This window comes from Sabethes cyaneus, chromosome 1, assembly GCF_943734655.1.
Source record: "Sabethes cyaneus chromosome 1, idSabCyanKW18_F2, whole genome shotgun sequence".
Lineage (NCBI taxonomy): Eukaryota > Metazoa > Arthropoda > Insecta > Diptera > Culicidae > Sabethes > Sabethes cyaneus.
Window position 1 is genome coordinate 66901822 of NC_071353.1, and position 26914 is coordinate 66928735.

At 38.0% G+C, this 26914-nt stretch overlaps 1 protein-coding gene across 1 annotated transcript; it reads right to left on the reverse strand.

Annotated features, from left to right (window-relative positions):
• Positions 1-3826: 3826 nt before the first annotated feature.
• Positions 3827-22079, reverse strand: LOC128745116 (transcription elongation factor B polypeptide 3). The gene is made up of 5 exons (XM_053842111.1): positions 21709-22079; positions 13332-13590; positions 7072-8546; positions 5689-5983; positions 3827-5626 (listed from the first exon to the last, which is right to left on the reverse strand). The coding sequence occupies exons 1-5, from the start codon at positions 21778-21780 to the stop codon at positions 5538-5540; spliced, it is 2190 nt and encodes a 729-aa protein (XP_053698086.1). The 5' UTR covers positions 21781-22079; the 3' UTR covers positions 3827-5537.
• Positions 22080-26914: the final 4835 nt, after the last annotated feature.

Genomic DNA, 26914 nt, shown 5'->3' on the forward strand with positions numbered 1-26914 from the left:
CAGTTCTTTTCACAGTGTTTTAACACATTTGACATGTTTCAAAATAATTTTCAAACGAAGCTTTTGATAAATCAAAAGCGTGACAAAATCGGGTAAAAAACGTGACAAAATCGGGGGTGACAAAATCGGGTCAAAAACGTGACAAAATCGGGGGTGACAAAATCGGGGAGTGATAAAATCGGGGAGTGACAAAATCGGGTTACCACTGTATATGTGACTCGGTTCAATTTCGTGTTTTTCGACCAATTCCTAAACCTTTGTTATAGTATAACAAAGGTAAAACCATTACAATTCCATTGAATGATAGAGCGATTAAAGTCCATTACTTGAAGTTGAGGGGAGAGAGATTTCGGTGTACGAGCTTGCACTGTTATTATTTTTCTTTCTCTTCAAGAGAATGTCAAGATCATCTGAGTCAATAGAAGGGGGTTGAGCAACTTTAGCTGTATTGAATTCCATTTGAATTTCACAGTGTTCATCAATTTTATAAGCATTATTTGATATTTCGTTATAGGAACCACAAACCATTGGTTTGGGACCGATGCAGTTTTGAGCCAATGATTCGTAAGTTAAGCTGGTAATAATTTTGCTACATTGGCAATTATATTGCTTGAGTTTGTTACAGGGGATTGTCCCTCAGACTGCCTAACGATTTGACTGTATGTCTTGTCCAGTGGATATCTAATCTTGTACATCTTTCTGGCTTCACTAATACTGACATTTTCGATAATTTTGATTTTAACTATCTCCTGCTCTCTTACAAATACAGTACACTTTTTTTGACCAAGAAGGATGATCGAATAGTTGACAATTTCGACAAAATGTTTTATTAGCACACATATCAGAATTATGACCTACCTTGCAGCAGTTACTGCATACCTCGTCTTTTGTGCAAAATTTAGAAGAATGGCCATAATATTGGCATTTATAGCATCGCATTGGCCGTGGAACAAACCACCTGACGTTCAGCTTGTGATAGCCGACCTTTATGTTCTCAGGAATGCCCGTTGATTTGAAGGAGAGGATGTAACTGTTCGTTCAAATCAACTACTTGTCTTGCCGCCGTTTCATGAGTTCCACCTTGCACACTCCTTGGTCCTGTGGTTTTTCTAGAATTTCTTCTTCTGTTACGTTTCGAAGATCGATGCTGATGATGCCTAGCGTGAGATTCAGTTTAGGACTTTCTTCGACCTTGATGGCCATCTCAAACAGCATTTTACATCGAAGAAAATGGTTAGCTTGAGCGATATTTTTCGTTTTCACAAGTTATGTTCCATTTCTCAGGGTCGAAATATTAAGCGGCTCTCCGCAAGCATTTTTTATTCCTTTGTGAATAACTATAGGACTCACTTTTTCAAATGACGCATCTTTATTGTCCACACGTGTGATGATGAGAAATTTGGGACCCTCCATATGTCCCTCAAGCCTTGGGAATCCATCTCCAGGTTTCTTTTTTTTATATTCCCCCCTTTGGAGGGCTCATTTTGATGAAGAAGCACTATTATAAAAATAACTTTGATAGTCGATCTTCACAAACAATAGAACTATTGTTCAAGGGAGTAATAGCCTTGCTTTTGTATCACAAAATCAGAGATCAAATATACGTCTGATACCGATAAGAATCGACTTGGAATGTCTATGGTGAATTGAAACCTCTCCCCGCTTCAGAAGGAGGGCTCCTTCCTATACAAATGAAATACAAATTTCCTCATAACTCGAGAACTAATTAATCAAATGGTACCATATTTGGCATGTGAGTGTTTTTGGAGGCATGAATTTTTTGCTATAAAGAATTGGGACCCCTCTCCCTTTTTAGGAGGGGGAGGGGGCTCCCATACAAATGAAATACAAATTTCCTCATAACTCGAGAAGTAATCAAGCAAATGGAACCAAATTTGGCATGTGGGGGATTTTGGAGGCAGGTATTTTTTAATGATGGTTTGAGACCCCTCACCGCTGTGGTAGGTGAATAAGGACTCTCATACAAATAAAACAGAAATTTTTGCGTAACTCAAAAACTAATCGAACTCGAGAAATTTTAGACTCTTTCATAAAACATTAATCAATAACAGGACCACCAAAAACTATCAATAGTAACATTAGATAATTCAGCGCGAGTGTTGCCGGCGACCTGCCGTCGGAAGCGCCGGCCACTGCGGGGGGCAACCGCCCATAGAGATCACCTCTATCTAGGTTTATTTATTTTCCTAGATCTACTGACCTCTATTACTTTCCTTCAGTTGAGTCACCCCTGCGTAATGGTACTTTCTACGAAAAGATTTTCCGTGAAATGGTACATCCCGTGTAAGGTTTTTCGCGAAATGGTACTCTGCGAAACTCTATATTCCGCGTTATCTTATTCTTATCTTATCTTATCTTATTAATACCAACACAGCCACAATAAAGGATTCCTGGAAATAATTTTGATTATTTCTAATCATATAAATATCTCAAATTATTTTCTTGTCTGTATTAACATTTGCAAAATATCAGAGATATATTGCAAATGTTTAATCGGCCAGGCCAACTGTGAAGTATTGCCGCAAAGACGATTATAAGAAATAAATCTTGTGTGAATAAGTTATTCATACATAGACGCATTTCAAAATCAACAGGGGAAGAAGAAACGGGGACGTCTCGTACCAGCTATTTCTGATTAACTGTAAATTTGTTTCGTTGGGAGTATCTTTGCTAATAATGGTTAAGTGATACTCCGGACCCTCGGGGATGAACTTATGGCATTTAGACCAAAAGCCCGGCTGCAATTGGCTAAGGTTATAGCGCCTTATTTCGCTCTCTGAAAAGAGATAAAACACACTTGCTACCCGAAAATAGATAATTATAAGCTATCGAAAATAGATATGTATAATAATCCTACAAATTTGTGTATAAAACTTGAGATTATATAAAGCAAATGGAACTTTCTCTCCGAATTTTCCTCACTTCTCAGCTTTTTAAGGAGCGATTTTGTTTCATTAATTTGGCAAGCAGCTATTTTGGCCAAAGATCGTCAATATTGTGGCACACAGAACTGTATTATGTCTTTCTTGATCCATACGGCATCTCTTAATGGGTAACCGCAGGCTGGAGTTGCTGCCTAAGCAACGGCCTTCGAAGTAAATCCATGCATAAACGTCCTTTCACATTCCTTGACAGGTTCCAGTTCTCAATCCAGACATCACTAGTCAGTCATCACTAGTTTCTGCTTGAACGCCTTTTTATCCGAAAACCTCTCACCAAAACACAGCTCTCCCTGGAGACCGCGCTGCTCTGTTCGTCGAACATTGAATCTCTTTCACAATTTACACTTACACTATAAAATACAACTTTCGAACGCGGAAACTATTCTACTTAAGAAGAATTCCATTTTTCTCGAAAAACAAACTCTCGAAACTCTATATTCCGCGTTATTCTGCGAAACTCTATATTCCACGTTATGGTCAACCGAGAATTGGTGTTCCGCAAATTCGGCGAAATGGTTTGTAATAATGGCGAATATTTAAATGCTATCCGCTTTATTTTATCATGCTAAGCAATGTTGTTTTCTACTTTACTGTGAGGAAAATTTGTATATTAAAACACCCATGAACTCCCCAGAAACTTGCAAAACTCAAGATTGTGACAAAGGTCATCCGAGATTCACGATTTATGTACAACACAGTTTAATTTGTGGCAATACGAAGTTTGTCGGGTCAGCTAGTATCTAATAAATACACGATTTGAAACTGAGTGTTCTCTTGATTGTTCGAAGTTTAATTAAATTAATTTTTACTCCCCCTCTTGATTGTATCAATTTTATTGGAAACAATGAATCAAATACCTATGAAAGCGTAAACCAGAAATAATAAAATTATTTACACCTAATTACAAATAAAATACAACATTTAATGTTAGTCCATTGACATTTCTATATAGCAGCAGTGAGTGACAGTAGAGGAAGATTGTATAATGTGCCTCCCCTAGCCAATATGCCCCACTCTGTTTTTGTCGCTATGTAGAAAATAAAAAGTGCACCAGAAGGCCAAAACTAGGTTTATTTTACAATAAAATAAAATATTTTGAAAACAACTAGTTTTGTTTTCTACAAAATAGAGTAGTGTATCAAGGAAAGAAATACTCGAAAGACCGACTGGGACGAATTATGCTGCAGGTTGTCATATTACTCCACGCAAATGAGAAATCCAACATTTAAGTACCGTTATTAAATAATTCCTAGCGTTTTTATTCGACAATATTGTAGATTGTTCTAATATATTGTAGGGTAACCAACGTATATTGGACCCCATCAGCAGCTGTCATAATTTGGATACTTACAGCAAAATCAAATGGAAGTGCCCAAATTATGTACCGCTTCTGATGGGCCCAAAATAGGGGTGTCCTGCACTCAGTGCATCTATTTTGCTTATTTTACTGTAACACCCAAGCAAAATTAGAAAATATTATGTATGGGGCATTTATAGAGCTAATCATTATCCATAAGATTGCTGAACTTAGTATTGCTCTATTTTAAGTATTTACGGCGCACTCCCAGCTCACACCGGGTGGTGCACCAAGAGCGCTCTCTGCGCATCGCACAGTTTGAACTGGGAGTGCGCCGTAAATACTTAAGACAGAGCAATACTTAGTTCGGCAATCTTGTGGATAATAATTGACTCTATAAATGCCCCATATACAACATTTTGGAATTTTGCTTGTTTGAGATGTTACGGATACGGTTAAAGAAGCAATTTAGGTCCACTGAGTGCAGGACAGCCCTGGTCACCTTAGTGTTTACTAACTGAAATAAATAGTTGCAAATGATTATCAGATCAAATACTAATATACATACACAATTATAGATAGTAGAATAAACATAGATCAGCGAACAAACTGCCAAAACGTGTATCCAAATAGCATCGCGTCATTATATTCCATGCGACTCTTGAGAATTGTACAATGTTTCTGGAATGTCACTGTAGTTTTTTTCGTTGCCATGTCTGCCAGAAGGTGCATCCACTGGTCTATGTTTATTCTACTATCTATAATATTCACTCGTAGTTGTAACGTTAATGCCGGAAAGCACGATAGAGATATACATATCCGTTTATTCTTAAGCCGGACACATTATACCACCTTCCTATATTTCATTCCTTTACCGGATCCAACTCACGGAATGCAAGAGCATGCAGTGATGTTGTCTTCGCGAAATGTCGGGTCGGGATGTCAATGGGCTGACAAATATTGAATGTATTAAACAACTTAATCAGTTTTATTCAACAAATTACAACTGTATACGGGCAGTAAAACAAACTAATAATTTAGATTATAAAAATAAATATATCAATTTCAACAATAGCAAATTATGCGAACTAATGTCTGTTTAATATCTCGCTGTGGTTGAGAATAGTGTTTTTTCATGATACAATTTTTAGTGATTATGCCGATTTTTTGTTACCTTCAATGTTTTTTTACAAAGAGGCAGTTACAGCATATGTATAGTTTATTTCCAAGTTTTTCAGCGAGACCTTAAACTCGCCAATTTGATCTAACTCATAAGCTCACCGTCGGAAACCAGTTTTGAAGCCTTTTATAGAGGTCATTAGCTTGGCCATCAGCGGCGCTTTTTTTGGTTTCAGTGGATGGAAAACTGCAGAAAACAAAAAGAATTGCAACATAATGTAAATAGTGCAATATATGAACTATATTTACCTTGCACCTGAGCATTGTCTCTTGTTCCAGGGGCAATCTTAAGCCGAGAATCTCCTACTTTTGCTATATTTGCCGACGAATTTTGTAATGCAGCAACTCTAGCCGCTGGTGATACTATGGGAGCTCGATCAGTGCCGTATTTTACCTGCTTACTTAGAACATTTCGAGGGGGCTTTGCGTTTGAATCCACATAAGCTAGCTTGGTTTTACGTACCGGAGCTGTTTTTTCCACTATAGACTGTTTGATGTTTTGTGTGAGACTGATGAGTTTTGCATCTCTTTCTTCCGAGCAACGCTAAAAAGAATGATAACTACAATAAACGGTTGTATTTTTATTAAAAGATGTGACTTTTCGGTCTCGGATTTCTTATGCAAACTTTATTATTATTGCTATTGTTATTATTATTATTATTCTTTATTTAAGAAGTTTTCAGACACGCACCACGTGAATCTGATTGTGATGTGCGTGGTTTGGTAGGTTAAGTTATGCAGGGTTAAAGAAAATGACCATTTTAATGTTCACATCCCAACACTTGACTAAATTTTATTTGCTCATTTAGATCACCGTGACACTAATATTATTAGAACTTGTTGATTCTTTTCAATGAAAATCAAAAACTGTTGATTTGGTGTGACGTTTCTGCCTACTGCCTCACAACCAACTGGGTTATGAGTGATGATGCAGAATTGACGCATTATTACGTCTGATGATGGCCGAAGAAAACAATAGGCAGAAACGTCACACCTAATCAACAGTTTTTGATTTACACCGAGAAGAATCAACAAGTTATAATAATAATACTTGACTGAATTGTTAACATTTTTCTCTGAGGATGAAGACATAGATCTTCAAAACGTCAGCCGTAAACGTCAAATAAAGTGTTCATGAGAAATCCGATACCGAAAAGTCACATCTAAAAATATTTAAAAAAATTGCACTTTACTTTTTTGCTTCAATTTAAAATTGGAATTAATTTTAATATCGAGATTTAAGGACTAAGCAGCGCGCTTCAGAGAGAAAAAGACGAATCCAAATTTTCAATGAGAGTGCACTTTGATTAGATAGTTTCGAATACTCAACTGTTGTGACATATCATAGGCACGGGACATATCAGGTACGGATTTCACACACAATGACGTGTTCGAAAAACTATATTATAGGGTTACCTACTTAAAAAATATTTAAGATTTTCAAAATGCCATCATTCTCGTTCACACCAACGCTCTTTGATGCTAGCGCTACTTGCACCTTAATATCATATCTTATCATATTTATGCCTACATGTATAAAATTAATGGTACATTCACACATAATCCTAAATCCAAAATTTAATGTAACGTTCTTATTACTTCAGGTTGTAAACGTAAACGTAAAATACTTACAATATACATTTCCCGCCAGGACTCACATTCCTCTTCCTTGCGTTTTTGACTTCGAAACATACGCTTGCAATGCTGTTCCCAGAGTATATCCGTATCTTCCAGTAAGTATGGATTAAACAGTTCCAGTTTCATCAACTGCTGAGCTGTCGCTTTCTCGATTACCGGTTTTAGAAGATCAAACGGAATCCCACCAAATGTATCGATCAGATCGATATTTTCTTGTAGTAAGCGAATACACATATCGAAAAGCTTCGGGACACCTTCCTTGCTATTTTTTACACCTGAATAAACTTTCGTCCGAAGATTTTTCGATTGCATACTGTGGCCTAAGGCTTCTTCTTCGGACAACACTTTTTTCTGAGGCCTACCGTTATTAGAAAACACGCAATCCATAACTGTTTGGTTCAAAGGCATAGGTTTATAGTGCGGCGATATAATCGGCAACGATTCGACTATCTCCGATATTTCTGGCAAAGGTTCTAGTTTTGCCTTGCGCACTAATAAAGTTGGAGTAGAGGAGCAACTGCTATAACCACTGCTACTTGCAGTACTACTTGGAGAAAAAGAATCTCTGTTGTACTGTTGTTTCTCTTTGTTGCTTTTTGTTGCTGGTGGTGGCATACTAGCAGATGTATTTTTTGGTTTCTCAACATTTGCTCTCGTGGTTGATTTTCTCTTAGAAGACGAAGGCATCCCAATCATTGCCAACGCATCGGCAAAGCTTGCTCCTCCAGCTCCGTCTAAACCATCATCGTCTTCGTCCGACGAACGTTCTTTCCTTTTCTCTGAAGATCGTTTTACTTTTTCTTTTTCTCGTCTGCTACTCGAACAGGATTTACTACTATTAGATCTATGTTGGCTACTACTAGATATAAGTTTTTCACTGGTTTCTTTTTTATGTTTTTTAGGTTTACATTCATCAGTCGTATCCAAAGTTCTCTGACGCTTCCCATTTTCTACGCTTGATGTGACCTTAGATGTCGAAGAGTGATGCTTAGAACTGAATTTGCTATGTTCCTTACTCCTGCCGTGATAGTCCTCCTTTCCACATGTCTGACTAGAATCACTTCTATTGCTATTACTGTCTCTACTCCTGTGTTTTACCATTTTCTCATTCTCTATTTGTTCAGGCAATCTTTTCGAGGAAGGTGAACAGTTTTTACTACTATGGTATTCTTCTCGTTTGCTTTCTGGCCTATTTCTGTTCCGGGATTGAGAGTCTTTCGAGGATGAACGACTACGATTGCTCTCGGTTTTATATTGAGTGTGCGAACTTTCCTGTTGTTCATTTATAGATTCTCGCATGAGAGCGACTCGTTGGGTTCGGTACCCGTCCGAAGCACTATATTTACTACTGTCATGCTCATTCATTTGTATGCATCGCTCGTCTGAAGCCTTTTCGAGATATATCTCGTCAATTTCACTGTGTTGATTATTTTGATCATCCACATCGAGCTGTGGTTCGTCGTTTCGAGCTGAAATTGAGAAACAAAAACTATTAATTAACCAAGCAGTGTTATAGGCCGTCCATTAATTTTAAAAAATTGACCAAACGATGAGCTCAACATCACAAAATGTTCGTTTTTTATGCAGAATAAAATGACGTGCTGTTAAGGTCCTTGCGATAACGTTAGGTGATCCCGGAACGGATTTTAAAATAAAATTGTATGAATGACCGGATCCACCACGCAATGACAAATACGCCACTATAGTGCGTACGCTTGGTCATCCTTTATTCATTTTTGTGATGAGTTCAACATCACAAAATATTCGGTTTGCCGTGCAGAAGAAGATGATATTCTCTTAAGACCCCTATGATAACATTAGGTGGTCCCCAACGCTCCTTAAGTAGATTAATGAGTGACCTCCAATGTAACGACAAGCTCTTTACTGCAGTGAGCGTTCTATAGGGTCTAGCAAGCAAAAAATCGAGGCAGTCATCGCATGTGTCATTTGCAATTCAATTAGTTTTATTTCAAACGTAAGTCAATTAGTTCATTTCACGATCCTACAAAGTTACGTAGGGATGCCTTCTGATTGTTTGGAAGTTTCTTTCGAAAATCCCCAAAAGTTCTGAAAAGCATTTTCTTATTGGGTAACCTTTCTACTGGATTCTACAGGATCATTCACAATCTTAAGGTTGTTCACGATTTTTTCTCCTCTTTGGTACTCAACTTTTGTACTCCACTCCTCTGGCGGTTGATCGAAAAAGTCCGTACTAATCCCTAATACTGTGAAAAATTCAGCAGTATTGGTCGTAGCAAGTTCAGAAAGTGATCCGTTTACTTCCAAAATATTTCTCTTTTTTTTTGGGTGGATTTTTTTTGTAAATTATGTTTATAAGTATAGTTAAAACATGTACAAAATAGTTCTAATATAATTTCAAAGTTGAAATTCAATTCGTCTATGTCTATAACATCATTGCTGTTATCAATGAAGCTTGTGTAAACAATCAGAAGTTTAAGTATCTTGGTTCTTACAGATATCGGTATTATATCTAGGGCTGGTCGTAGTAAATCTTCAGGTTAAAAGAACGTTGAAACAAGACAGTGAATTTAATTTTTGTTTGAGTAGAATAAATGCACCGCGTACTCTGAAACAAACGAAGTATTTATGCTGAATTGTCTCACTAAGTGAATCAGCGCAGTGAGTGCATTGGTCGCCATCCGTGCGTCTCATGATGTGTATAAGCCGTCGATGTGGAACTTTTCGATTTACCCACATGTACAGTGCGCTACGTTGTGAAGGCAAAAGACGTCGGGAAGCTATGTGGAGGATCATCACTTCCTTGATGCACCGAGATATATTTAACTATATTCTATCGCTCTTCGAACGAAAAACCTGTGACAAATACAGCCAAACCTATCAATTCTTCGCACAAATACCACAAGTGGCCTGAAAGTTTTGTTGAGCAGCAGCAGCAGCTTCCGGGTGGTAAGATCCGAATTTTTCCAAATTTTTGGTGATACAAATACCACTACAATACCAAAGAGTGATACTCACAAGAATGTTGTGCTCTGCGAAGCGTGCGATTTCGAATAAACGATTACAGAAGACACTTTCTAGCAGAAGTTCCAAAATGTGGTGCCTACAAGGCAACCACAAGAGATTGGTTTCAAGCAGCCGCTCAATCCACGATGCAGCTCCATTTTTCATCCTATATTGAATATTACATCTCGGGATTAATTACTATTTTATCACTAGCTACACGCAACTTGCTACAATATTTTGGGAAGCTTTCATCATTTTATGTGTTTGTGTTTAAGTCTGACAAACTGTAAATTTATATTATGCTGCTGAAAAAAACAAAAATAATTACCTGTGTTCACGCTGGTGGTATCAAAGGACATCGCTTTGATTAGATCAGCCAATTTCCAGTTTATGTCAATTCCTTTACAGTTTCTCCAATGGTCTTTCCTGTTCGTTTTGCAACGAATGGAACTCCTAATAGCTAAATAGTGCTTTTCTCTGTCATAAACACGGCTTGTCGATCAACTAGATCGTTTCCTATCAGTGAACTGCCCACTTTACCGTCCCAGTGAACAGTAAAAATATCATCTGGATCAAAATTCTCCATCAATTGTTGGGCTGACTTGGATCGGTGTCTCTCACGCTCACGGTGAATGGTAGCACGGTTATTTTTTGTTTTATTTATACCGACACCAAATGATTTAACAGCTGATCCCAAGATTACTGGAGCAGAATCTGTGCTAACCTTTGCAGCGTCAAGAGCCTGTGCCAATTCAGGGGTCACAACATTCTGTGTTCCTGCGTCTTTGTGGAGATTCTGTCGATACACGATATTCGTCTCGATCACTTGTATCCTCAGATTCTGTCGATACACGATATTCGTCTCGATCACTTGTATCCTCAGAGTCTTCATCTTCACTAGATGTGTAGAGTACCACGGTATTGGCTGCAGTGTAAAAATGTTGTAATGTTGAATCTAAGATAGAGCGCTATTTTGGCAGTGGTCGATCTTCAGTGTATTTTCTTCGGCTTTTCATGTGTTTCCAAAATGAATGCCGAAGAATATCTGTTGAAGAGAGCCAGTACCAAAGTAGTCTGATACCCTGAATGTGTTTAACAACTATTGCCGATCCTTGATTGGTATTCGCTCTTCTTATGATGTTCTTCCAACAGCTTTTGTCTTTCCTTCTTACGGTCCTCTGCTTTCTGTTTCTCCTGGATTTTGCCAGTAGCACAACACTTGCTTAACGGCGTTCTTCGCACTAACTTTAAGTGGAAGTTTTGCCGATCGGAGCTAGTAATAAAACGCAGCCAACATTTGGCGTATCGTGGGAAGACGCGCACCAGTTATAAATTCACATTGAGATCCAACAAATTTCACAATGCTGTCACTTCTTAGCTTATGCGCAATTACACTACTCAAAATATTTCGATAAATATTAGCAATTAGGTAGCGAAAACGAAACACACCGGCCGAAGAAATAGTATAGTTCGAATTGATGTCATGTGTCATGTGATGATATCTGTATTAGTGAGAGCGTTATCAGATCAAATTCACACTTACTTATTTTCATTCATTCACAAAGATACACACAGGCTACTCAAGTTTGACTTATTGACACTTATTAAGCGTACAATAACAGCAGCGTGCTTGTCATTATGTTGGAGGTCGCTCGTATAACTATTTATTTAACGAGTTAGAGGCCACTTAACGTTATCATATAATCTAAATAGCATATCATCTTCCTCTGCACGTTACACCGAACATTTTGTGATATTGAAATGAAATAAAGGATAACCAAGCGTATACACTATAGTGGATATGAAATGTGAAGGCAAACGAGAAAGCGTCCAACATAGCTTTCGCCAGCCCAAGCTCCTACCTACCTACCCCGTGACCATAGCCGGTAATACTCTATTGAGTAGCTAAGCTAGGCGGTGCGATGCTACGTGGTTCACGGCTGCCTGATCTCAAAACTGAGGTTTTGGGCAGACGGTTGAGCCGCACGGCCTAGTTATCAGGTAAGCTTAATATGTTATTTTAATTCAATGTGTTTGTTTCGTTTTAGTTCAACAAGCACCTATACAGTATAAGTTTGGCCGTACTAAGTTTAAATAATGCACATGGAAAGAAGAAAAAATTAATTATTTATCGGCTATTAGATGCACAGATGGAAACTTTAATGACGCGATAAGGAAGAAAATGTTATATTGACTCAATCAGCAATTTGGTGAGATCGTTTCAAATCGAATTTTTTCACATGTTACCATTTATGAATATGAGTCGACTCTTTTGGTAATAACATACCAAACGAGTTGAAAGTCCGAATGTAATAGTAAAATCCATATGATTCTATTATTACCTTCTGGCGGGGCTTGCTGAATTGAAAATGAATCCGGAATGCGCTGCAAATACTCAGTCATTCTTCATGGGTCTTTGGATAGTCAGTAGAGCTAACACCATCTATAACCCGAAACTAAGATAATTGCATGGACTTACCAGCATAGCAGTTACCTTTTTTTTCATAATATCACTGCCGGACAGCGGGAGATAGATAGGATATACACACACATACACCCAGCCACCGACCCACACACACACACACACACATACACACACACACACACACACACACACACACACACACACACACACACACACACACACACACACACACACACACACACACACACACACGCACACGCACACGCACACGCACACGCACACGCACACGCACACGCACACGCACACGCACACGCACACGCACACGCACACGCACACGCACACGCACACGCACACGCACACGCACACGCACACGCACACGCACACACGCACACGCACACACGCACACGCACACACGCACACGCACACGCGCACACGCGCACGCACGCACGCACATACACACACACTCCACTTTACTTTAGAAAATTGCAAGCATGTGGTACCAGGAAGTGAAATAAACAAAATCAACTGTTATTTTGGCAAAAAAATCCACGTTCTTTTTGCTACCAACGGCACACCCTGTGGTAACACGCAGTCCTACGTCAAAAAATCAAATTCATGGGTAAAGTTTCTTTTATCTGATATGTTCTAAAAAGTTCCATTTATTTATTTACAAAAAAAACTTTTAATCACTCACAGACTAGAAATGAATCAAAAGTTAGAAATGACGGCGTTGGATGAAGTCATATTGACCCATTTTGTATTCAACAATTTATTGAACAGAAAGCAATTGGTATGTACACGAAAAAATCCAATATATTATCAAGCAGAAATTACCGCCGCTTACCTTCTTCTTCGCAATTATTATCATCATCGTCACCACGGCTTGAATCATTAGTCTCATGACATTCGTTTTGCGTTTCTACACCTTCGTCGGACTCTTCATCTGCGACCATTGTCTTCCATTTAGTGACCAGAGCTTTGGCCGCCACACCTACTTCACCATCGTATTTGCGCAGGCCGTTCACCGTACGGCCTACTCCTGTTTCTTGTAAGTGCTGCACCGAGACCGGTAGTCGATACAACTTGCTTATGCAGTGCAATAACTGAAAATAAAAAAAAGTGATGTAGACATAATTTTAAAAGAAACTAAATTTCTTTAGTTTTATTGTGCTTTTAAAAGTTCTTATCATTAATCCAACCCATTAAACAGCAAACCAAACCTTAAATTTTTCATTGATGATTTTCAATTCATCATTTTCAATTAATCTATACCAGATACCAGATGGCCAAACTGCGGCCCTTCAAAATGTTTTCTGCGGCCCGCGGACTTACTTGAGAGATGGTGGACTTATGAGTAACTTTTTTGATGACACAGGGGTCACTAAAAACAGTCGTAATGCCTCATGCATTTTGTAGTTCCGAATGCTTTCCGGTTTAAATCTTGTGGTAATTCCCAGAAAATAGTTTTCATGCCGCTTATTTTGCATTTTGTTATGCGCAGGAATGGCCAGAGGAATTTGCGGCCCGCGACATCATGGGGCGATCTTGTTTAGTCCGCACCATGCCTATGCCTGGGCACCAGTGGTCGGAGAATTCACGAAAAAATGAACATTTGAATCGATGAACGTCCCTCATGAACATGCACTATTCACTTCTGTTGCCGATGATGCATTTATCGGCATTTGACTTTATCACGAGTATAGCTCATCATGCACATCGCAAGTTCGTTCATAAATTGAATGTTAAACTTTGAACGTGGCCGATTTAATGGATATAATATACCCGAGAATGCCAGAAAGTGTCCTAAAATATATTACCGTGAATAGAGAATAGTTTACAGTAGTGTTAGTGACTTTTGAAGCAACAAAACGTTTGATTTCGCACTTTTGCGTTGTATACGATAATCGTATATTCAGCGATGCTATGAAGCGTGAATGTATGCGGCTCATTCGATGTGGCGAATTGAACCATTCATTTTGGTCAATACTCGTGATAAAGTTGCTTGCCGATGCTTGGTGTATATATTCAATTTGCTAATTATCCAACCTCTGCTGGGCACCACTGATCTATACCTATAAAAATGGATTTCTGTCGGTCTTTCTGTATGTCTGTACGGTATGTATCTTCTAGACTCGGAAACTACTAAACCGATCGGCATGAAAATTTGCATGAAACACAAATTTCTACTTAACCGTTATGTGTGCGACAAAAAAACACCTTTAGAAGGGCGACAAGGGTACCCGGGTACCCAAAATTGATATTATTATAACATCAACAATTTTGAACCGATTTTGATGAAATAGGTGCCATTTGATTCATTAATTTATCTAGTTTTGAATTATTTGGCTATTTGGCCATTAAAAGACATACGGGGCTCGAAAATCCGAAATTCCGACAGAGTGTCCGCTGTGAGGTAGAGAACTGATTGTATTGCAGGAAAATCAGTCATGCGGATAGAAAAAAAAAATCATACAATGAACTATTTCATATAATGAGATGAATCAGGTTGGTCATTCCGGAGTAGGTTCCTGTGGGGTCATGGGTGGCCAGTCTAGGATTGGAGGTAAAACCTAGCAATATGGGTCTCAAAGTTCTTGGAATTAGTTCGGTAGGTGATATTTTTTACATTTCGATGTATTTTGATTGGTTATTTCGAAAATGGTTTCTACGGGGTCACAGATGATACCGCAGGATTCAAGATAGTGCTTAGCATTATCAGAACAGATCAAAACGTAGAACCATCCGTTATATATTTGGAACCAGTTCTGAAATTATTAATCAGTACTAAACTGACCATATCAGTTCAAAACATCTAAAAGATCCGCTAAACTAATTCTAATATTAGATTGGGCACCCAACTGGCCATCTGTAACCCTACAGGAACCCAATTCTGGAATGGCCAATGCGATCTAAAGTCACCGATTTATATAATAAGATGAAACAAGGGTCCACAATGTCAAGTTCAAAGCTAATAGCTTTGCTGAAAGCTGATATTCTTTCAAAACAAGCGGCTTCCCACGTTTTACCGGACGTTGCTCCGGAATTACCGATTCCCAGGAAGTACATGTCATTTGATGGCCAAATGCATTATCTAATCAAAACTAGATAAATGTACGAATCAAATTCATTCAAATCGGTTCAAGATAGCCAAAGTTATGAACATAGCAAATCATGGGTACACGGGTACCCTGTTGCACACATAACGGTTAACTAGAGAACTAATCAAGCAAATAGAACCAAATTTGGCATGTGAGTGTTTTTGGAGGCAAGAATTTTTTCTATGGTATGGTGAATAAAGATTATGGCCCCTCGCCCCTTTAAGAGGGGGGGGGGGTTCCCATACAAATGAAATAAAAATTTCCTCTTATTTCGAGAACTAATCAAGCAAATGGAACCAAATTTGCATGTGGGAGTGTTTGGAGGCAAGATTTTTTTTTGATAAATTAGAACCCTTCCCCTTTTTAGCTTTTTAGGATGGGTGGAGGGCTCCCACACAAATGAACTACAAATTTCCTCATAGCTTGAGAACTAATCAAGCAATTGGAACGATAAAAAAAGAAGAAAAACAAAAAGTTATTTATATCCTTTAATTCTACTACTGTGTTTTATTGATAAATACGTATTTCGGTCTCGACGTGAGACCTTCATCAGTATCTAACTAACTTAGACTGTTTGTGGAATAGCAGCTTGGTCCCCTATTTAAAACGAATAGGGATTGTGGGCAATCCGGTGGGTAGTTGCCATATCCCAAAAAACATATATTAATTATCTATCAGGTAAAAAAGTGGTGAAACGTTACTACCTGTTTGATTATTTAGAAGATTGGATGGATTTTCTTTAAAAATTTCAAGAGATTCGGCAGCATCCAACTTTCAAATATTATTGACAGAGCGGAGAAGCTTAATGTTTTCAGAAGTAATGGGATGTTCTTCTTCGAAAATGTGCTCGGCTACTTTGGATTTGAAGTTACAAATTCTTTCTCCTGTAGTTTTTTCCCAGCCTTTGTTACTTCTGGAACATGCCCAGCTAGCATTTTCATATGTATAAATAAGGTAAAAATCAGCATTACGTACAGATATACATGCTTAATAAACCGTATTTCATGCGCAAAATCGGCATATCCGTACTATTTTGGAGGCGATATACGTGATTGCGAATACTTTTGAGCGTTACGACTATATAAGTATTTATATACGATAATATCCGATTAAGCGCGAGTTGCTCCGTACTACTGTACGATTTTGTGCTGAAAATCGTATGTATGTCAGTTATTATCATTATATTCGACAGAAAATCAACTTGATCCCACTTTATCCAGCTTTAGTTACGATTTCGAGTTTGTTAGGAGATATTTACGATAACTTTCGTACATTGATATACGAGTTGGTGCTAGCTGGGTGCTCCTTGAATCGGATTCCAAAATTTCTTTTTGTTTGTCCGATATAAATCTTATCACAGTGACTACATGCAATTTTGTAGACTCCTGCTTTGTTCAATTTATCGATAGGATCTTTTGTGGATCCTAATCGTGTATGGAGCTGGTTATTTCTACTAGTGTAGACGATATCCATTCCATATTTTTAAAATTTAGTATGAATTTGATGTGTTAAACCGCTATTATACTCGACAACCACCCTTTTCAAATCTTCTGCTATAGGGGTTAGTGTCGTAAACGAATTCCGAAGTAATAATTTCCTTTTTTTATTTAAAATGGCTTGGATAGTTTCTTTCTTATCATACCATTTAGCATGGCAATCTTGAAAATATAACTTAATTCATTGTCTTTTCCTTCCTTACTCAAAGGAAACTCACACGGTGAATAATGAGGTGAAAAGCGGCTATTTTATTTTGAAATGAGTGGTTGGATGTGATAGGTATCACCCGTTTCGTATTAGTGAGTTTCCTATAAATTTCGAAATCAAATTTTGTGGAATTCCTTATGACAACAACCTCTAAGAATGGAAGTTTATTGTTCTGTTCCTTCTCAAATGTAAAATTAATATCTCTGTGGACGTTATTGAGTATGTGTAAGAGAGTATCAAAGTCCTTTTGTTTTAAAATACAAAATTTATGTCATCCACATATCTCCACTAGCGATCTGGTTTGTTAATTTGTTTTCTATGTTTGCCATAAATAGCTCACATAAGAAAGGTGACAGGGGGTTCCCCATTGGGGCTCCCTTCATCTGCTTATAAAAATTGCCTCTAAATTCAAAATAATTTTCCTCCATACAAAGTTTGGTTAATCTTGAGTAGCCCTTAACCTTTGTTCTCCACTCATTTCCACTACGTTGTAAAAGTAGCCAATTTTCTAAAAGTTTTACGGCTTCGTTCACCGGAACACTAGGGAACAAAGCCGTTACGTCAAATGATATCATGATTTCCTCAGCTCTAATGTTACCTAAGGCATTCAAATTTTCGATGAAATCTCCTGTGCTCTTAACCGATCGACTGGGAAGCTTTTGGGGCATAGCTTGAAACTCTTCGACTAGCCACTTTGCTACTTTTTCGGTTGGGGATCCTACTACACAAATAATTTCCCTCATTTCATTTTTTATCGTTTCAGGTATTCTACTAAGACGCTCAAATAAACATTAGTTAATTGAACAATTGGAACCAAATTTGGCATGTGGGTGATGTTTTTGAAGGCAAGCATTTTTTTACGGTGAATTGAGACCCGTCCCCTCTTCAGGAGGGGAATTATGACCCCTCCCCCCTTTAGGAGAGGAGGCTCCTATACAAATGAAATACAAATTTCCTCTTATTTCGGGGATCCTACTGCAGAGAATTTCCCTCATTTAATTTTTTATCGTTTCAGGTATTCTACTAAGACGCTCAAATAAACATTAGTTAATTAAGCAATTGGAACCAAATTTGGCATGTGGGTGTTTCTAGAGGCAAACATTTTTCTATAGTGAATTAGGAACCCTTCCCACTTTAGGAGCGGAGGGGGGGGGGGGGGGGGGCTCCTATACAAATGAAATACAAATTTCCTTATAAGGCCATTACAAATATTTTAAAAAGTTTTTGTTCTTCCGGTGTTTGGCCACTGGGGGGGGCGAAAAACAGATTTTTTTAATCAAGCAAAAAAATATGGGTTTAAGCATTTTTACTTAAAGTTTAAACGTGAAAACTAAATCTATTCTTGCTTTTAATACATACGCTATTTTTCATGCAAAAATCTACGAAAAAAGACAAAAATGAAAGAATTTTTTTTTGGACAATTCCATTGTTCGAATTTCCATTTCTGTTTCGTGCTAGAAGCGTTAACTCAACTCGTACTCATTTTTCGAGCTTTTCAGGCTGTAGAGCCCACAGACAATTGATTTTAGAAAAAATTAACTCATATCCTATAATTTTTTTTGCCCCCCGATTTTTCAAGCCAATTTTTTTAAAAATAATTTGCAATAGCCTAACTTGAGAACTAATCAAGTAATTGGAACCAAATTTGGTATGTGGGTGTTGTTGGAGGAAAGAATTTTTCCTACGGTGAATTGAGACCCGTCCCCTCAATTATGACCCCTCCTCCACTTAAGGAGGCTCTCATACAAATGAAATCCAAATTTCCTCATAACTTGAGAACTAATCAAATGGAAATGGAACCAAATTTGGCAAGTGGGAGTTTTAGGAGGCACATCCTTTAAAGAGGGGGGGGGGGGGCTCCCCTCTTTTTTCTATGAAGAATTATGACCCCTCCATCCTTTAAAAGGGGAGGCTCTCATACAAATGAAACACAAATTTCCTCTTATCTCGAGAACTAATCAAGCAAACGGAACCAAATTTGGTGTGTGGAGGTTTTTAGAGGCAAGAATTTTTTCTATGATGAATGACCCCTTCCCTCTTTAAGAGGGGGGCTCTCATACAAATGGAATCCAAATTTCCTCATATCTCGAGAACTAATCAAGCAAATGGAACCAAATTTGGCATGTGGGGGTTTTCGGAGGCAAGATCTTTTTCTATGGGAATTATGACCACTCTCCCTTTAAGAGGGGGGTTCCCATACAAATGAAACCCCTAACCTCTGTGGTAGCGGGTTGTTTGTTTTCCTAGGTCTCTATTACTTTCCTTTAGTTGGGCCGAACGAGCGATAGCGAGTAAGGAGAGAATCACCCCTGCGAAATGGTACTTTCTACGAAAAAGTTTTCCGTGAAATGCTATATTTCGCGTAAGGTTTTTCGCGAAATGGTATTCGGTAAAATGTTCTACAATCACGGCGAATATTTAAGTGCTATCCGCTTTATTTTACCTGGCTAAGCAACGGGGGGGGGGGGGGGAGGTAAAGATAAGGGCGAATTGCTACTTTACTGTGAGGAAAAAACCCAAATTTGTATATTAAACTACCCTTGATTTAATAGTTCCGTAATTGCCAAAACGAATCATCTAAGGTTGAGCTCCTCAGAAACTTGCAAAACTCGAGGTTGTGACAAAGGTCATCCAAGATTTACGATTTATGTATTGTCAATTGCATTACTACTTAGACTTTTGGTATTTTATTCATAGACGTCAAAATATTTTCACACATGATTTTCCTCTAGATACTTTAAATTGTAATCGACAAATGCATCTTCAATTCGATCACCAGTTACAAGAATAACAATAATAACAACAAGAATGAAAAACCAATATTAGCGTTTGACCACCGATAAAGTTAAAGGTGGTTAAAGTAAGCTATTAATTTCGAGTTCCAACCAACGAAAGCGTACTGTAAACTGGTGTGAGCATATTTTGGTGTGACAAAATTATTTGGCTGTGAGTCTATTGAGGGGAGAAATGCGCAATACAACACAGATTAATTTGTGGCAATACGAAGTTTGTCGGGTCAGCTAGTATCATAGATAATTACTAGCTATACAAATGCCCCATACATCACTTTTTCAAATTTGGTTTCGCTGAGATGTAATCAAAAGAGCAAAATCGAAGCGAAAAGTGTATGCCAAGCCTGCCACCAACACTTGTACATATAGCTTTAACTTTTGTCAGAAGGATTACGCTTTTACCTTTGCTAGTTGTCATTTGTTTGGGCGCGGCAGAGGTGGGCACCGCTAATCAGCTAACTGCTAACCTTTTAGTCAGCGAGTAGTGCGTTCGCTAGGTTTTAAATGTGTTAGCGCTTTTATTAGTTTCTTAAAGTGCCACTAAATAAATTACTAGCCGCTAATTTTTGAAAATAATAACAAAAATAAGTTTGCGATATCTTGCAAATTGATAAAATCGGTCGCTGCTGCTCGCGACGCGAGTAAATATTGTTAATTCAGAGCTAGTAGTACTATTTCCAAAAATTATTTGCAGAAATTAGTGGCTGATAGTTTATTTAGTAGTACATATCAGAAGCTAATAGAAGCGCTAGCACATTTAAAACTTAGCGAACGCGCTACTCGCTAGCTAAAATGTTAGCGGTTAGCTGATTAGCGGTGCCCACCTCTGGGGCGTGGGGAAACGATGCCAATCTTTTTGATGGAATTTTTTTGCGTCGAGGTATGCTGCCGCTATTCGCACAACCGTCACATTTTCTACGGAGTTTCCTATATAAATGGGACTGTTATGCGAATAGCGGCAGTATGATACTGGTCTAACAAGCAAGTCGTAGTATTTTCGAATCTCAGCTAGGCGATGTTGCTAGATAGTCAGGATGATTGTTGCATTGGCCCCGTAACTGTCCTGTACTCTAACAGCCGGCTGCAAAGTCTTTCGATAAAGAAGAGTTAAGTCTTAGAAAGAAGCTAATGCCCAAGGCTTTGCTTTACTAGTAGAAAGCTCTCATAAAACAAAAAAAAACTTCACTGAAGACACTAATGTAATATCTATAATAGTTTCGTCAAAAATGCCTATCGATGTCAGTCTTTTTTTGAATCCGTCCCGCTGTGCACCAGCAGCATGGAACGCTTTGAAGACAGAGGCAGCTCACGGGCCGCAGTGCTTGGTCATCAATAGATTTATAAGAATGCGTAGAAATAGAATCAGACTTGGGTCTTACATCAACTATGCAATTACGGACAATGTGGCCATGCACATTATACAAACATGAATACTTATAAAATGGTATCTGAACTTTTCTTTAGCCCAATATGTACAATGTGACATACGTTAAGCCTGTATCTATCGACGTTGGAGCTTTTACTTCAACTAACACTTGCAAAATAATGTGTCAGCTGCTCGGGGAACCTGATTTTCATGAAATATTTAACCATTTTTACTCTTATATATATAATTTTTAACACTTACCCTTGCTTTATCACTTAATGATTTTTCGATGCTTTTTTGATAATGATTTATTATTTCCACAACTGATGACATGTTTTAAGCAATAATCTTTCGAAGTTATTTAAAATGCAATCCTACGCTTTTAATCGCGAACTTATATTGTTGACCACTGAGATTGACTTCGTTCTTTCGCTGTGACACGTAATTTCAACTTACATATACTTAACATTCGTTAATGTAGTGATGGAAAAAACATCTTACGAATTAATGTAGCTCTTTTATAAATTAAAATAGTTTAAAGATTCTAGTGCTATTTATCTGGCATTATTAATTACACGTCGCAATACGCCATTAGATTACGTACAAACGTTAGAGTATGCAATAAGACACTTTTGCTTGCACGAAGCATCTGATCTGATCGATCTGACTGACTGAAGAACAGAGATGCCATATTTTCTAAAAAAAATGTCTGGAACAGCTCGAAAACCGAAAAAATCGAGCAGTTTTTCGACTACTCCCATAGGTGAACAAAAGCTTCTTTCGACAAGTAGTTGGCGCCGCGGTAAAAATGATGATATTTTTATTTCGAGCTGTCAAAACACATAGAAAACTAAAATCATAAGAAGCGAATTTGAATTTTTTTTAAAAATGCGCGCTTTGGAATCAATCAAATGTTATGGTTGGGTTAGAAAATAACATATATACTTACTATAATTTTTATTTGCCTGCATTTTATTTAAAACCATTTATAATTTTATTACATAATAAATACTAAACAATAAGGACATTGATTCAACATGCCTTGTATGAAATATTGTTATAATTTTGCTTAAAATCATTGAAATTACCTTAAACAATATATAGAACACTTTCATGAATATATCTGGATCTAAATTTTTCGGTCCGGAACCTATAAACATAACCACACACACCTAAACTAAATCCGGATCTCAATTTACTTGTCCTAAGTACACATTTCATTTGCAACCACCAGAGCGCTAGCTGGTAAATAAGATTTCTAACCCGCTGCAGAAAATTCAATGTTCGCAATATTCATTTTACTGAGATTTAAATGAAAAATGTTTTGATTTGTATATCCGTCCAGCGAAAATTTGTAACTGATCATCATTTTCCTAGTTTGGACAGCCAAATGTAGGAGTCGCATGGGCTTCATTAGTTTTGCGTTTATTCGCCTATTTTCTGGTTTGAAACGTTTGAAAATAATTCGCAATGACGGCACCGCACGACCTCTTTTCCACTTACAGAACTGCCCGCAGCTGAATGCGTGAAAATTATTTCCGACATATTTCTGTCTTTTGCACTCTTTAACAAATCGCTATTCCGCTTCACGCATACTCGAAACTAATGTAGGTGTCTCCACTGCGGCGCCGTCATACACACTTAACAAAAAGCACCGAATTCGGTACAATTTTACCGAAATCTAAACAGCTGAACGTTCGGTAAAAATTTCGATGGTGCCAATCGACGTTTACAGATCATTAGTAATGTTTGGTGCAATAAAAAATTTTACCGAACGTTCAGCTGTTTAGATTTCGGTAAATTTTACCGAATCGTTTAAGTGTGTAACGAATCTGCGAAAATCTGCACATTTTTTTAGGAAGTCTGTAAAAGATTAAAGAGCTTCGACCAAAAATCTGCACCAAAACAATAGAAGTCATAAAAACTGCAAATATCTGCAAATTTATTGTCAATTACAAGGAAAATTGTGCAATCAATAAGTGCGCAATCGCTCATAAAATTGCTATTTTAGCCTAAATCGTTTCGGTCTCTTCGGCGCACTTATTGCTTAGAAGTTAACGAAAAAGTGCGCCGAAGATACCGAAACGATTTAATGCAAAATAGTACTTTTATGAGCGATATCGCACTTTGGATGGTACAATTTTTCTTGCAATTGACAATATAATGATCTGCATCAAGACCGTTCCAAAAATCTGGAATTTGCAGACAAATCTGCAAGTCTGGTATCCCTGCTGAAGAACGGAACCGCGACTGAACCAGAGATGCCAGATATGCAGACATTTGTGCATGCTTAAATTTGGGGCCCCATCATTTTCTCCGCAGTACTTCATTTTTGCGGTCTGATTTTTGCTATTGACAAATTTGAGTAAAAACTGCCGACGTGTCGCTACCTGCTGTGATGGTGAGAAAAACCTCGATTCCAATCCATCGATTCACGGTGCTAGACTTTGTCCAAATCTAGTTTGCGCTAAGAATGACTAAACGATGTCAAACTGATGGCCAACAGTATAATCTCGGTACAATCGACCCCGCAGAACAGTGAAAAAAAACGCCAACCGAAACTGGCACCGTATTATCAATCAGATTGGTATGTTCTGCTACTCCGATATGAATCAGCAGTAGGGCGAACGGCAGACCAAAAATTTCTGTGCGTTTCTAACCAAACACGGTCGCATCTCGATGGCGGGTGTTGCATCCGACAACTGAAGCCATCCACGCTGTGACCAAGTGCAGTCACTACGCTTATTGCTGATTTTGACAAAGGCCTTAATTAAACTGAGATGACCGGAACCGGAAAATGAGCTGTAAACTCAGAAAATGTTTTAGGTCGCGATTGCCAAGCCATTTCCTGACTTTGCAACTTTTGACTTTTTGACACACTATCACATGAGCGTGAAGGTAAACAAAAAGTTTTCCGTGACATTTCAAGACACACTATGGTTTCTTTTTATAATTCGTGTTGTCTAGACACCGCTTGACACAACCATGCACAACTATAGTTTGTCTATATAAGGTTGCCCAAATGTTTATTTTTTGTTAAAAATTTCACAAAATTAAAAAAAAAGGTTTTTAACGGCAATAGCCTAAAAATATAAAATTAAATTTTAAAATATGTGTTCCTAACCCTAACCTCATCGTTTCAAGCTAAAAACGACATAGGGCTTTAGGACCCAATTCGTACCACTTGTTGCGGAAACCGGAAATACCCGACCCGAAGCAGGAAAATGATAACAGTTCTGTACAACATATATTTTTGTCCTTTTTGCAGTTGTTTGCCTCTGGGTCTTGCGAATAAGTAATCAAAACAAACCCAACAGTGTCAAACCTGGGAGGAAAAAAACGCACTGACATCTGCGTGCAATGCTTTATTTCAGTTTATCACAGTTTGATCGCAGTTTGCTGCAGTCGCACTTTTAAACTGCAAAGTCCAGTTTGGCGGGAAGTGCGGTATACACAACCCAGGTAACCAATCGACCTTTTCGCGTGCCTAATGGTGGCTAGTTAAAGCCCTATAAAGATATCGACCTTTTCGCGTGCCTAATGGCGGCTAGTTAAAGCCCTATGAAGATATACATTTATAGGGCTTTACGGTTTGTGGGTACAACTATCGGAAAAAATAACATGCTTTTGGCAACTCTGCTCACGTCAAGTTGACATTTTCGCCTTGCAAAACTGTCAAGCGTACGTTAGCAAAGTTGCCAAAAGCATTGAAATATTTTTTAAAAGTTGCGCCCACTATCCGCCATTGAGCACGCGAAAAGGTGGATACATTTATAGGGCTTTACGGCTTGTGGGTACAACTATCGGAAAAAAATAACATGCTTTTGGCAACTCTGCTCACGTCAAGTTGACAGTTTCTCCTTGCAAAACTGTCAAGCGTACGTTAGCAAAGTTGCCAAAAACATTTAAATATTTTCCAAAAGTTGCGCCCACTATCAGCCATTAACCACGCGAAAAGGTGGATAAGCATTTCCAGCAATTTAAATTTAAAATTTAAATAAATAAGCGATTTAAATGCAAACCAATAAGCATTTAAGTTGCTTAAATCACAGACTAACAGACGTAACACTTCTAACAAATTTTCTTACAAAACATCGTTTCAATGACAACCCTAAAGCTTGAAAAAACACTAGCATCACCTGGCGCAGTCTTCGCGCTACGCCAGAGTAGGTTGCTATAAATTTAGCAATGCCTTGGCAATGCTATAAATTTACTTGCATATTATCTGACAACAGCGCCAGCGCAGACAAGCGGCGTTCTCGCGCAGCGAATGTCGTTTGAGTCTTAACTTAAGCGAAAATTTGAAATTATCGTTTTCATCGACGATGGAATGAGGCTTCAGTGTTACGTCTGTTAGTCTGTGCTTAAATACTACTTAAATGCTATTTTGGCAAAATATGCGGCTAATTTACTGCTAGCCCTCTCATAGTAGTGGCAATGCTTATTTGCAGCTAGTTACCGACAAGAAGAATTTAAATAGTACAAAGCAAAAATTATAGTTTTTTTACGCCCTCCCTCCCCTATGTAACAAAAAGTAACGCTTGGCATATCCCCCCTTTTAAATTACGTAACGTTAACTGAACCTCCCCCCTGCCATTGAACCGCACAACTCGTTTAATTTTTTTATTCTTACAAACTCAAGAAACGAACCGATTATACATACATTCCTATCAAAACCATTCAGATCAGAAGTCAATTCTGAATTCTGATCAAACTGTATGATTTAACACAAACAGGTCTGAGTTCAGAACAGACATTTTGATCAGAATGGGTTTGATCAAGTAGAATCGCGGAGAGTTTCACAGTTTAAGCAGCAAGGCATCACTCCTTATTGCATGTTGGACTCACATGCTCAGATTTATTTAGCAAAAAATAATTCCGTATTGTTTTTAATTTGATAAATTTGTTATGTAACTCTTCTCCAGGCTCTCCCTCCCCCTACGTAACAAAAAGTAACGCAAGCTCGACCTCCCCCCTCCTTCCCCTATGACCGTTACGTAATTTGTGCACGAAGCCTTACGGCATGAATTAAACATCGCTTCGCCTGCATTATCGACATATCGTTATTTTTAGCTTGTTTGCTAAAAAATATAAAAACATCAATTCGGCGGGCGTGTCAAAAGACAAAAATAAATATACAGCACTCGTGCGCTATATTTATTCCTAAAGCCCTATGTCGTTTTTAGCTTGAATCGATGAGGTTAGGATTAGGAACACATATTTTGATATTCAATTTTATATTTTTAGGCTACTACCGTTAAAAACCTTTTTTTTTTAATTTTGTGAAATTTTGAACAAAAAATAAACATTTGGGCAACCTTATATAGACAAACTATAGTTGTGCATGGTTGTGTCAAGCGGTGTCTAGACAACACGAATTATAAAAAGAAACCATAGTGTGTCTTGAAATGTCACGGAAAACTTTTTGTTTACCTTCACTTTCATGTGATAGTGTGTCAAAAAGTCA

Coding starts and splice junctions, on each gene's coding strand:
- LOC128745116 (XM_053842111.1), bottom strand. CDS start 21,780: ATGTCATCAGTTGTGGAAATAATAAATCATTATCAAAAAAGCATCGAA. Junction 8,547..13,331: donor TAATAATTGCGAAGAAGAAG/GTAAGCGGCGGT, acceptor TCTCAATTTCAG/CTCGAAACGACGAACCACAG. Junction 5,984..7,071: donor CCTGGCGGGAAATGTATATT/GTAAGTATTTTA, acceptor CATTCTTTTTAG/CGTTGCTCGGAAGAAAGAGA.